The 12,952-nt window shown below is 37.6% G+C and overlaps 1 protein-coding gene across 1 annotated transcript in view; it reads right to left on the bottom strand.

The window, feature by feature from the left end:
- Positions 1–12,952, bottom strand: part of LOC108774871 (Myosin heavy chain-like) — a 49,523-nt gene that overhangs the window by 15,452 nt on the left and 21,119 nt on the right. The window contains exons 10-15 of the mRNA XM_018541091.1: positions 12,531–12,713; positions 11,325–11,587; positions 11,067–11,229; positions 10,797–10,971; positions 10,179–10,337; positions 9,716–9,931 (exon numbers count right to left, since the gene is read on the bottom strand). Of these exons, the coding sequence (XP_018396593.1) occupies positions 9,716–9,931; positions 10,179–10,337; positions 10,797–10,971; positions 11,067–11,229; positions 11,325–11,587; positions 12,531–12,713 (1,159 nt within the window). The remainder of the gene's footprint in view (positions 1–9,715; positions 9,932–10,178; positions 10,338–10,796; positions 10,972–11,066; positions 11,230–11,324; positions 11,588–12,530; positions 12,714–12,952) is intronic.

The raw sequence follows: 12,952 nt of genomic DNA on the forward strand, positions 1-12,952 counted from the left end.
GCTCTTCTAGCTTGGCTTCTTGCGAATTTTTCGAACGTATTGCGGAAACGAGGACGCGGGGTCGTTCGCCTCGGACACGTAGAAAAGATCCCTGCATCACCGTCGTCTGTCTATCCGATCGATAGATCTTCGCACGGGGATGGCCGCGCGCTGCCGCGAAGAAATTCGAAGCAGACGCGCGGCGCGTGTTGGAAAGCGGCCCGCGAGAATGTCCGCTGGCCTACTGACAAACGGGAGAAAGGAGAGACGAGACAACGAGAGAAGGGAGCCACATAAGAAGAGAAAAGAGCTCTGGCCGCGTTACGAAATCACGAACTTCTTCCCGAGAGCCACCAGACGTTTCCACGTATATACTTTTGTTTAATGGAACGGACCGCGGCAGTCTACACTCGATTATCCATTTCGTCGTAAAGTTTTATCGCACCTCGCCGGTGGGCACCGCGTCGTCGCTTTTATCAGTTCCATACGCGTAACGTCTCGGTTCCTTATGCTCGTTCGTATAAGAGTGAAGTAAGGACAGCTTAAATTGCACGACACGATCGATTTCGCCCGAAGCATAGAGAGTAAAAAAGTAGAAAGTAAAAAAGAACTCGTTTTTGCATTATGCTCGTCGTACGTCTGATTTCGTCGCGATGTGATTTTCTTAATCAGTAATTATCTTTAGAAAGTAGAAAAGTATATTTGTTTTTATTTGGGAAAACTTTTATAAAAACACTGTCCGGGAAATGTGCCCCGCGCATTTCAAATTTATCCAGTATAATTTCTCAAACCTATTGACCTAATAATTCTGTCATAAGTATAAACATAAATATACATGTATCATATTTCATGCCAATCTCATCCGTATTGCTATCGTGTCATTAGGAAAGTAGACGATAATTAGAAAATTATATGTCGTATAAAAATATTTATCCTCACACGCGCACAGAAAGTGAAAAAGATCAACTCGCTGCGGGATGTATTTCCGACCAATGCTTGATTTAATCATAATGTAACGTCCTTAACGAGTAATTAGTTCTCTTATAGAAAGTAGAGAATGAGATCTAGATCCGTTTTGTAAAAACGCGGTCCGTTCCGCGCGTTTATAAACACGAGTTTTATCAAAAGGACATCGAGCCATTTACTATGCGCGATAAGTCAGGCCAATTAACGGTTGGATGCCGGTGCTCCGTTGTCTTACAGCCCGCGCTTCTTCTCAGAGGCCGAAAGAAAAGCACGAGGAAGTTACGTCTAGCTTGTCGCAATTAACCGCGGGGTGGATAGAAATAAGGAATTTGACCCCTGCATAGCCAAGGGCTCGCGTAGACGATGCCGAGGCTGAGCGATGCTGAAGAACGCGGTATGCGGCGTTTCCGCTTTTCGACAAAGGTAAAATAACGTCGTGTGAGAAACTTGATGGGACGATGCGCCCGTCGCGTGATATACACCCGCTCGACATTTAGTCCTTCACACTGGCAGTTTTTTCAATATCCTTACATTTTTTTATATTTGAATTTTAAATTAACCAAACTGACCCCGAGAAGCAAAATGGCTTCCTAGAGAACAAGAGTGGTAGCATTTTTACCCTTTTTTTTTTTAAGATTAAAGCTCAATTTTTAGTCTCTTCGAGTGAGATTTTACTCCACGAGATTTGTACTAAAGTAGAATAGTAAATATAAAGATGATATTATCAGGAAGAAAATTACGAATTTCTCGTAACATAAATTTTCTGAAAAAATAAAAAAGCATAAAATGGGTAAAAAAAGGGATATTAGTGATTGACATTAGATAAAGATTGTTCAAAATTTTAAACGCAAATGACAGCATTTGTCAAACTACTGACAAGTCCATGCACCTGCAGTTGAGAGCCAGGACTTCTCCATATTACGAATAGAGGCAGTGTTTACGAGTTATTGTGCATTTTGTTGTAGGTATAGCAGTTGTGTATGACATCGCATAGAATTAATTTCACCAACTTAATCGTTAAATGTAAGTTGAATTTCATTTGTAGTTCACCAATATAAATTTTATATCCGAAACTGATTCATCAGTCATTTCTCGCCATTGATTGATGAATCAGTTTTGGATATAAAATTTTGACTTCTTTTTTACTCTAATTTGAAGATTCGTTTGTTATATTATTATATTAGTTATTAAAAATGTTTAACCATGTTTTTTTCCATTAAATTTTCGTTATTTATTTTTTCTTCTATGTGCTTTTTTAACTCTGAATTACAAATTTAACGTATAATTTTTTACCAATTAATATGGCTGAAGAAGACTGAGTTAAGTCGAAACGTTCCAAATATTGAATATATATTAATAAACTTAAGTATCGTTTGATCATAATTTCTATTCATTTTTTACTTTTCTTCTTAATTGTTTATTACAGAATCCAGCAGGTAATTTATACTTAAAAATATTTCTGTTTTTGATATCAACTCTTCAATTTACAAAAAACAAGAAACTGTAATGACATTTAAAAATATAAAAATCTTGGCTGTTTTTATTTGATAAAAACAATACGAATAAAAGAGTGTTTTTTATTGGAGTAATGTTCCATGTGTATTATACTTAATTTTTGCCGTCCAAGAAAATCAAATCTCGAAAAAACCCAAACTATCCGATTTTACCTTAATGAATTTAACGTATCACATGGTTATTATTAGAATGGAGTTTATGTTCGGAAAGATTCTTCAAAATGTACAGGTAATCGTACATATGTAATAATATTGGGTGACATGTCTGATTCAGTTTGTTACTCCTCGGTATTATCGTGGGTGGTAACGGCAGGATAGATTCCGCGATCTAGATCTGGCTCGTTGCCGGGATTGTCGTGCGAACCTGACCTAGACGCGTAGACTTGTTAGATAACTAATCGCGTTTCTCCATCGCTGTACATCACGATTAGTAGTCTACCGTCATTCAAGTCTCCAACTTAGCACTGGTAAGTGCGAATTGATTGTCGGTTGAAATGCACTCTGGGAGCAACTTGAGATTTGTATGCACGTCTGAGAAAAATAGTCTGACTGGATTAAATAGTATTTCTGGTAGAAAATGAACGAATTAAAATTTTCTGGTTAAAAATCTACTAGAATTCTAGTTGAGATAACTTTTAAAATTGACACAGTTATTCTGGTAAAAATAAGAATTCTATAAATCAACCAGAACTCCGGTTATATCAACTAGAATTCGAATAAATTTAATCAGACATTCTGATTCGTCCATTTTCAACCAGAAATTAATTTGTTTTAGTGTATCTCTTTCCCCGTAATTCGCAATAGATGAACTGTAGTATAAAAATATAATAAGTCTTTGTTTTATATTATAATAGCAAAAGGATAGAAAAATTCTATCTTTTAAAAAATTTTCTTAATATATATATATATATATATATAATTATTTTAAAATAATTCCATTTTAAATATTACACGCACGCGGATTAATTTGTGGATTTATTTAGATCAACCGGTTTTACTCATAATATCTAACACGTGTTCTACCATATATTTTAATAGGCTAACCTGCTCGTTAAATTAGTCTTCGCTAATTTAGATCACGTTGTAATACGATCGTTATACGGCGTGCACGCGCATAATAACGATCATTAATTGTACGGTACTTGCTCGGAAGGATCAATATTCTAATGAAGTTAAGGCACGCTCGCGTCGTTTCCACTTGGCGCCTTGCAGAATTACTTAGCATGCCGATTGCTCGAGATGCGAGACACGCGGTAAATCGAAAGCAGGCGTACTCAGTAACAACGGTCGCACTTCCGCTGTGGAAGCGCATCAGGCATTGAATACTTTGGTAACTATGGCATACGTTTAAGTTTAAACGGAGACACGACATTGACTTGAATAACGCTAGGTCCGAAAATATGTTAACGTCCGTCGCATAAATTCATAGTTTATCTTTCCGAAAAATTCAACAAGAGATATATGTTTGGAGATATTAATTTTTTATAATTTTTCAAAGAGAGAGAAAAGGTGTATAGAGATGAACGTAGGGACGCGGATAAAAGTAAAAAAAAAAATGTCCGAGGACGCGTTTAGAAACGGAAAACGTAGTTCATCGTGATTGTAAGGCTGCCATGACCGATGGCGGGAAATTACAGCTCCGACTAGAAGGGAAAATAAGATGTATGTACGAACCAGATATACCGGAAAGAGCTGCGGCTTAATGCAACGTCGTTGCGTATACAGCGTATTAATTCGCGGACTCGCGTAGTATAGAGACCACCGAGAGCTTCTTCGCCTTGCGTGAAGAGGAATCAGCTGCTACGCGATGCAGTATAGAGAGACGGAAGCGAAGCTATATCGTTTCCTCAGGCGGGATATGTAACTCCGGGAAAGACATGGAAAAACCTTGTTCTCCCGGTCATTCCGGTTTTTTTTTACTCGCATGACGATAATGCCGCAAGCAGACCAGACGATCGCTGCGGCAATGACGGGAAATGAAGGCGACCATGGCGTCGTCGGCAAGAAAAGACGACACGTAGACACCCTCCTAAGATGACGGAAGATTTATTTGACGGTCGCGTAATTTGCACTTCATAATTATAACGTTCCAGGAAATGTCACCTCCGCGCAAACGTCGTTATGTCACGGATACAATAACGTGTGTGATTTAATCCTCATATCGTTATTTTAAATACTAACAACTTCCGTACCTTCGTGCGAAGTTTCCATTGAGTGGGATTTTATTTTCATCAATTAGGACGTTTCTTTCGAGAAGCTTTCGTAAAATCTCATAATTACGCGGAGGGTTTAATTTTAAAGCTGCGTGTCTTGTGCAGGTGTATACCTAGGTGGGAAGAAATGAAAGGCCGCGAACGAGAGAGATGTAAGGAGGCTAATATCTTCGCGGTGCAAAACTGTAAATGGATCGGCGGACATGGCGAACCAGTAAGGACCAGTACAGCAATTTGTATGTGGGCCACGAGAAAGCGCGCTTTTTCCCTCTCTTGGGATATATTCGCGGTTGAGCGATCGTACTGGACCCCTTTTTTTTTTTTTTTTTTTGCAATAAAAGCGAAAACTTATTTTCGTTAATTAAAAAAACCCCAATAAAAGTGATGCGGAACTTCATAAATCCTGATAGTGAAATTCTGGGTTACAGTGATCTTTTGCTAAAAAAATATTCGCGTCGTAAAAGAGGCCATGTGTATTGTAAATCGCCTCACTAGACATCGGATATTATAGATCAGGCTTTAGCGACGGCTCGCCTATGCACAACTTGGCATGACGTCGATAGTTTGCAGCTGTTTCGATTAAGCTTCTACAGCATCAGGAAGCACCGGTAAACGCGTACGCATCCATATGAAATGACGCGATGACTTTTCATTTGGATTACAAAACGCAGGCTGTGAGAGAAAAATAGTAGCGCGTAAGACCTTTATTATGAAAGATGAAGATGATTTCAGCGTCGTCAACATTTAATTCGCATTTCTTTCGATGTGCAACGTAACCGTGATTTCACGCAAAGATGCCTAATGTATCTTCAAGTAGGCTTTCAAGTAAACTTATTTCTGCCATTAATGTCTAAACATTGATGTAGCCTCTGAGTTTTTTTTTTTTTTTTTTAGATAAATGTGCTCGTGATCTTTCTCTCTTTCTCAATAAATTTCTGGAATACTTTGTATCGTCACTATCTCGTTCAAATTCCAGAATACTAGGTTTAGACGTTAATTTCGATTTTTTTTATAAAATTCACTTCTAGATAGAGTCTACTTTATATTATAATTATCACATAGATAGGGAGAGAGAGAGAGAGAGAGAGAGAGAGAAAAGAATTTATGATATTTAGTACTTTATACTACAATATATATAAATCTTAAAAGTTGTATATTTTTAATATCTAAAAATAAAAAAACGATTCACTAATTTATTAACTCAAGTAATTTTCAAGTAATACACGATTATATAATCTGTCTGAATAATTTGTTCGACATTGAGCTTTAATCATATTTCTTGAATTTACTAAATATTTTAATAAATTACGAGGGACCGGTGAAAAATATTTCGTACTTCCTGTATCTTTAGGACAGACGGGGTGGATTTTGTGTAATGGCAGCGGAGATAAAACGAAGCATCAAGCAAGGCCAAGGTAAAGGTAAAAGGTAAAGGAGTGGTACGGGGAATGCGGGACTGGAAGAGAAACCCATGCGCGGCGAGCCACGCAAAAGTCAACGAACCTAAATCAGCGTATACGCGATAATGCACATAATACACGGACTATTTCCTCCGTAAACTTCGATAAGCGTAATCCCACGTTACATTCTTAATCGCAAAGACATATCTTTGTACGATGTGGACATTGTTAGTGCCATTAGGTGTTTAATCATGACGTTTTCGAAATGCTTGTATTTAGAAATCTAATACTGACCAACTTATGTGTTTGAGCATATCCAGATACATTTATTTAAGTAAAATGCGATAAAAAAAATCAAGAGTGACTTTCCATAGACGATATATAATTTAGAAATTATTCTTCGAGCTTCTCTCTTATGCGTCGTTAATTTTCATACAAATGGTATTCCAGTTTGAATCTCGCTCTGAAGTGAAAATTTGATTTATATTCCCTTGTTAAAAATCTCGGAAACTGAAAAGGAATATTAAGATCCAATAAGATGCTATAAGCATCAAAAATTGTTAGATTGCTTGTCAATTTAACTAAGTGATATTACTACGGTAGTTGTTTAGAGTTGCGTTGTAAGTCTGAAGAATTTTCGGCACGCGATTGAGAGGACTACATATGTATACGTGGTAAATAAAATTCACACATTACATCAGCAACCAAAATCCTGCTTGACCGTCATTTGGCCGATTACACATCATATTTACTTGTTCTTGAAAAAGAATGATCCTATATTTATGTAACGTATGCATGGACATCGTATAGAGAGCCTCGCTAGGTTTATACCGTGTATGGGTTTATCACAGACAGAGGCAAACGACCGCCGCATAACTCGCAGCGCCCACCAAGTCACCCGCGAATAAACGGAGTTAACGGTTGATCGTCTCGTATACAAGATACATACAGAATCAGTTTTAGGTTTTGTGCCCGCTTTGCGCGATGGCCGCGTCACACATCGTGTACTTTACCTTCTTAAAATAATATCGCAAATCACTGTTGTGACACTGCGTTCCCCCATTAAATAACATTCATGCGCTAATAATGATGTAGCATAAAACGCACACGAGACCGTGTATTTTTAAAAAGTTCCAACACAATACTGAAGACTGCGACATGATGATGACTTGTTGATTTTCTCACAGAAAACGAACTTTAAATTCATCCGACGTATTTCTACAGTAAAACGTTTTGCACGACGATCTCATTCTAGAATAAGCAAATGCTGTTTCCTATAGGTGATAGTTTTTTTTTTTTTTTCTATCACAACGCCTGTTCATGAATAACGCATCAGTACTGGAGGCGAGAGAAACAAACGTAATCTCGCGGAATCGGAAAGTCGTGAGTTTCCGTCGAAATGACGAATTTAAGGCACTGACACGAATGGGAAAAGAAATCTCGGCCGACATTGTTCTCTCGAGAGGGAAGTGGTGCATTCGGATCGCATGCCAACTGCATTTGCCAATACGTCGCTTAATCCATGCGTAAAATTTGCATAAAGGCTGCCTTTCGGCATGACGAGTCCGTCGCGCCGCAAGCTACGAGTATTGCAAAGTGAAAGCCGCGAAGCTTCGCCGCGGCGAAGTTGGTTTTGCATGTCACGTACAGCTGGTGAAATGCATAAACAGACAGATCGCTTCGTCTGCGATCCTTTTCTGTAAATATAAAGTCAACAAGTGTGACCAAAGGCTGTTACCTCTATTGCTCCGATAATCAATATTTACTTTCCATGAAACTTCCACGCGTAAGAGAAATTTATAATGACGAAAGGGGAAGACGATTGGTTTTTGAATTATAATACTCGATAAAGTCTCATAGTTTCGGGAAATACAATCACGGAACGTTTCAGTGGAGTTTTGTAACGCTTGTTACGTTACGACAATGTTTCCTCTAACGTAAAAGACATCATTAACTAAAAACTATTTTCTTTGCTGTTATTAATGAGATTTCTTCTTTCCTGCATAACGTTCCCGATATATGCTTGCGATTTGAGTACAGAAAAATTATATTAATTATGGTAAATGTGTGCGAGGAAGTACTTCAAGTTGCGGCACTTATAAGGCCGGAATCAGACTACGCATTGAAAATTGAGATTGAAGATTGAAAGATTGAATTTTGGCTAATCAAAATAATAGGAGCTAAAATTTCTTTATCCTCATTGGTCAAATTTCAATTTTCAATCTTCAATCTCAATTTGCAATGCGCAGTCTGATTCCGGCCTAACACAGAATCTGACGAAGCGTAATCAATCTCACGAAAGCATCTTGGCGTATCTTCACTTGGAAACTCTCAAAAGAATTAATAAACGCTTGCAATCTCGTTAAACTCCACTTCGAATTTGTTTTCCTTTTTCCTGATTTTACTCGTGTAAAATCTTCTCTTGATGTTACGTTCAGTTTGACTGATATTTTGTTATCAGTCAATCTCCTGATTCGATTATTATGCAAGTATCAGAACATAAATTAAGCCTGTTTTCACAATGGTTACTTAAAGATCAAAGGTTATTAAGAAATTTATCAATGAAATTCATTCACGAATTTTTTTATTTTTATTTTTAGGTAATCATATATTATGAAAATGAGCCTTAAAATCAGAATCGAAACGGAAAGTAACTTCTTGTTCAAAAATATAAAACTCGCGATTGACATTATTTTTTTTTTTTTTTCTTATAGAAACGTGATATTTTAAAAGGATATTCTCTCTTAAATATATTCTTCAACAATTCTGAACGTTTAGTTATGCTCCGAAGAACGGATGTTAAAATGGGCTGCCGTGAACGGCGATGCTCGATCGTCTTCGTGACGAGAACAATTATCGGCTCGCGGAAGCGTCGGGGCCGCGATGATTTGCACAACGCCCGTAGACGGCCGTCATTTTCCCTTCTGAATTCCATTAACGACTTCTTGGCCGGTCAGCGAAAGTGCGTTGACACACGTACGTCTCGAGCTGCGAGACGAAAGCGCTTTTCTGCGCGTGTCGCACCGTAAAACGACCGTCGCTTCTTCATCTCAGTGAGAAAAATCGACGACTATTTGCGCTTGTAAAAGTGCATCGCAAAAAATTTATAAGCTTCTCGGGTCGTAAAACTATTAGAAAGCGGGTATTATACTCCCGCGGTGTCGGAAAAAGAGCTGTATGCGCGCGGCATATGAGATGTCACGATTTTGTGAATAATAAAGACGATAAGATTACGAGCTACAAACACATCATGGCTTTCTAACAGTCCCTGAGTGTTGTGTATAGCTCGTTAACGTGCCACTCCTCACCATCATCCGACATAAGAGCGTTTGATAAATTATTTATTAGTCTCCTTCCGACCTTATTTTACCGTAATCCTTTCATATTAAATAACTTTAATCGCAACTTTCGTCATACTTTTAATTTTTCCTCAGAGGTTTCGTGTACTCGGCACACTCGGCACGAAATAACATTTCACACTTGATAAATTTCCTAACAAACTTTCTCGAAATAGATATTATTTGATGCAGATTCTGTAGATGATTAATGACAACGTTTTCGCTGTTTTGGATAGCGCGTCTGCTTTCTACGTTTGCACTGAAAGTTAAAGTTGGACTTGTACTCGAAGGTATTATTTACTCACCTGACTTTGACCGACTCGATAGGACGCGGGGTCGACGTCAACGGTGAGCAGCATGTCTTCCACGGCGCGGCGTTCATCGGTCACGGGACTTCCGGGCCGTGCGTTCACGTCGTTTGACAATAGTCCGAATCGACGTCTAAATTCACCTAAGGCCATATGCTTCGGAAATCCAACCTTGTGTAAGCGGATAGCGTCGATTATCTGGCTCCCGCGAATCTATACGAGCACGCATTGAAATATGTGCGTCAGAGTTGTGTATATCTAATATTAGATCTTACTACTAGATCTTTTTATAAACAAAATTAAATGCTGCCAATGAAATTGATTAATTGATTTATAAAAAGCGATATTTAGAAAGTACATATATATGATAAGAGAAAACTGATATCTTTTATTGTGTGTGTTCTGTAAAATTTTATTCTTTTTTTTTATTCTTTCTTTAGAGAGTTTAACATAACTTTACCTGTGATCGCAGAAGAGGCACATTAATGACGCTGTCCTCGCTCTGATTCGATTTCACGGAGAGAAGACTCTTATTGTCGGTACAACCGGCGTTGTGTTGAGGCAGAAGGCAGTGTATAAATTTCACGCGTGTTCTCCGCAGTGTTTCTACGAGACCATCCTGAAGACAATTAACGCTTGTACTTTTCCGCTTAACATGTCAAAGGCGAACGTATAAATAAAGCGAGATAAATAAAGAATCGCCGTATTGTTCTTACTAGATAACGAGCGAGAAATAGAAAAATGAACAGCAGCACAAGGTAGCATCCGAACGTCGTAATGCAGGTTTCACCGAACATTTTCAGCGCGGCTGAAATATATCTCGCGTCTCGCTTAGGGCGAAGGTCAATACGCGTTAAGTTAGCTTGCACGACGCCTGTGCGGCCTTGTGATAATGTTTTATAGAACACGCGATAATAGTCTGATCTTTGACACCGCGTCGACCAATCGCGAATAGCGGCAGAGGAATCGGTCGATGCCGCGAACATTTCAAAAGTGAAATCGAAAGTTCGTTAATAAAGGAGCGAAAGATCGAGACGTTATTAATTTAAATCGCCATCGGAAAGGAATTGATACTCACTACGGTGAATTTTACTTGTAGACAAATATTCTTTCTTTTTACGGCCGTGAATGTTCTTCGTATGCTCGAGGCTCGCCTCAACGATTGCGTGCCCTCAAGTCCTGGCATGGAGCTGCATAGAGCACCGGAAACTCCAGCACCCCGAGCACTTACGAACAACATGCTCACGTGTTCTCTAAAATTTTAATAGCATACAAATATAATGATAGAATTTATTTAACTGATTTAACTTATTAGAAGACTTGGACAAACGAGTCTTTATAACGTTACCTTGTACTTTCTTGAAGTATCGTAATGGCACTCTTGGCGACGGGATTCTCGCGTGTAGCTTTAAGCCAACCGGTGGCAGTATAAAGCACAGGATTTGTTCCCAACAGGTGTTGTAAAACGAACTGATTGTTACCAGGCGCTTTTCGCAGAAGCATTTGGTGATCTATAATTACGACATATCTCATGTACATACATTATTATTTTCGTACGTAAGGTTAGCATAAATATCGCGATATCGAGAAATTTTATTAATTTTACCTCGATCTCCATAATGAGAAAATAAACGATCCAGAAAAGTTTCGTCGCTGCCTCCGGGACATACAGTCTCCTCATCCAGCAGCCAGAGTAATCCTTTTCGTTCCATTTGTCTGCCGCCGCTAAGATCGCTTTGACTAGTTCGCAACATTGTCGCGCTTTGCGAGCTCCCGCGATCCAGGAGGGAAACCAAACCTTGAGGCGACCCAATGCCTTCCTCATCATATTCGTCTTCGTAATCTACGTCGATACCTTCCTGGACGTATCTGAATTTTTACAAGTTGAATATAATATTTAATGTATTCATTTAATGTTATATTCATAATATTTATTTAATAACCATATAAATAATATAAGTTACCTCTACTTCTAATATTTTTAATTAACCTTTTAACTTTCACAAAGAGAAGCAAGTAACTAGGGTAAACATTTTTTAAGCCGAAACACCAAACATTAAGAAACATAACAATATAGTAAAAAAATGTATATGTCTTCATTAGTGAAGAAGTTATAAATATTGAAAAAAAAACCAGAAATGTCCACATTAGTATCAAAAAAGACTACAAATTTGAGACCGTTGCTTCTCCGCTTAAAACTTCGTATTAAAAGTATTAAAACTGCTTGGAACCGATGAAATCCGATAAAAATTTAATGGAAATGAATCAGTCTAATCGGAACAAAAAATCTAACAATTGAAAACAAATAGGAATTAATAGGAAATTTCTATCAGACACTACTTTTAATAATAATTGATATTTACTCAAGAATCTATCGGTAAAACACACGCTTGATTCGGTACTATTCAATTGGAATAAATGGGATATTTATCCTTTATATATAAGTTAAATCGGATTTAGTTTGCTTTCTGACGATAGTCGATTAATCGAAAAAACTTTTTAGTCGAGTTTAATTCAATCTATGTTCCTACAATACATATTCAATATTTGTAGATTGAATCTCGTTTTGATCGCGATCAAGCCTTATTGAATGTATATCGCTGAAAAATCCATTCGACTTATTTGATTTTGTCTACGAATATACTATTGATATCCATTAATTTCCATTAAGTGCTTATTCCGATTTAGAAAAGTCAATGGGAAATCCACTTTTCAATCGGAGATTGCTGTTGCACATTTAGGATTCGAAACCCGTAGGAAATTTTTCAATCAATTTCAATGAAAATCTTTTTAAACATGGCATATTTCGTACCTATCTTTTGGAGCTACCAACGTAGTATGATGAAACAGTAATTGCAGACGTTCCTGCAGATAATTGTGGCAAAGATCTTCGAAAGTTGCACCAGTTTGTCGACCGCACGAAGCAGGATTTTGAAAACCTGGCGAATCACACAGCAGCAGAGATGATACCGTATGTACAGCGGATGATATGGATCTAAAAAATGACAAGAAAATTATTAATAGGATACTGACCAAGAATATAAATGTTAACAAAGTGCTTAATGACTTTGTAGAATTCGATTTTTACGATTTACATTGTTGATGCTACTCAAACTTTCAAGAAGATCTCTTAAAACTCATCAATCTTAATTTTTTAAAATTGTGATATATGAAATATAATAAATGAGAAAAGAAATATTTTATGGCATTCGAAAATTATGGCATTCGAGACGA

This window comes from Cyphomyrmex costatus, unplaced genomic scaffold, assembly GCF_001594065.2.
Source record: "Cyphomyrmex costatus isolate MS0001 unplaced genomic scaffold, Ccosl1.0 scaffold275, whole genome shotgun sequence".
In the NCBI taxonomy this organism is placed as follows: Eukaryota; Metazoa; Arthropoda; class Insecta; order Hymenoptera; family Formicidae; genus Cyphomyrmex; species Cyphomyrmex costatus.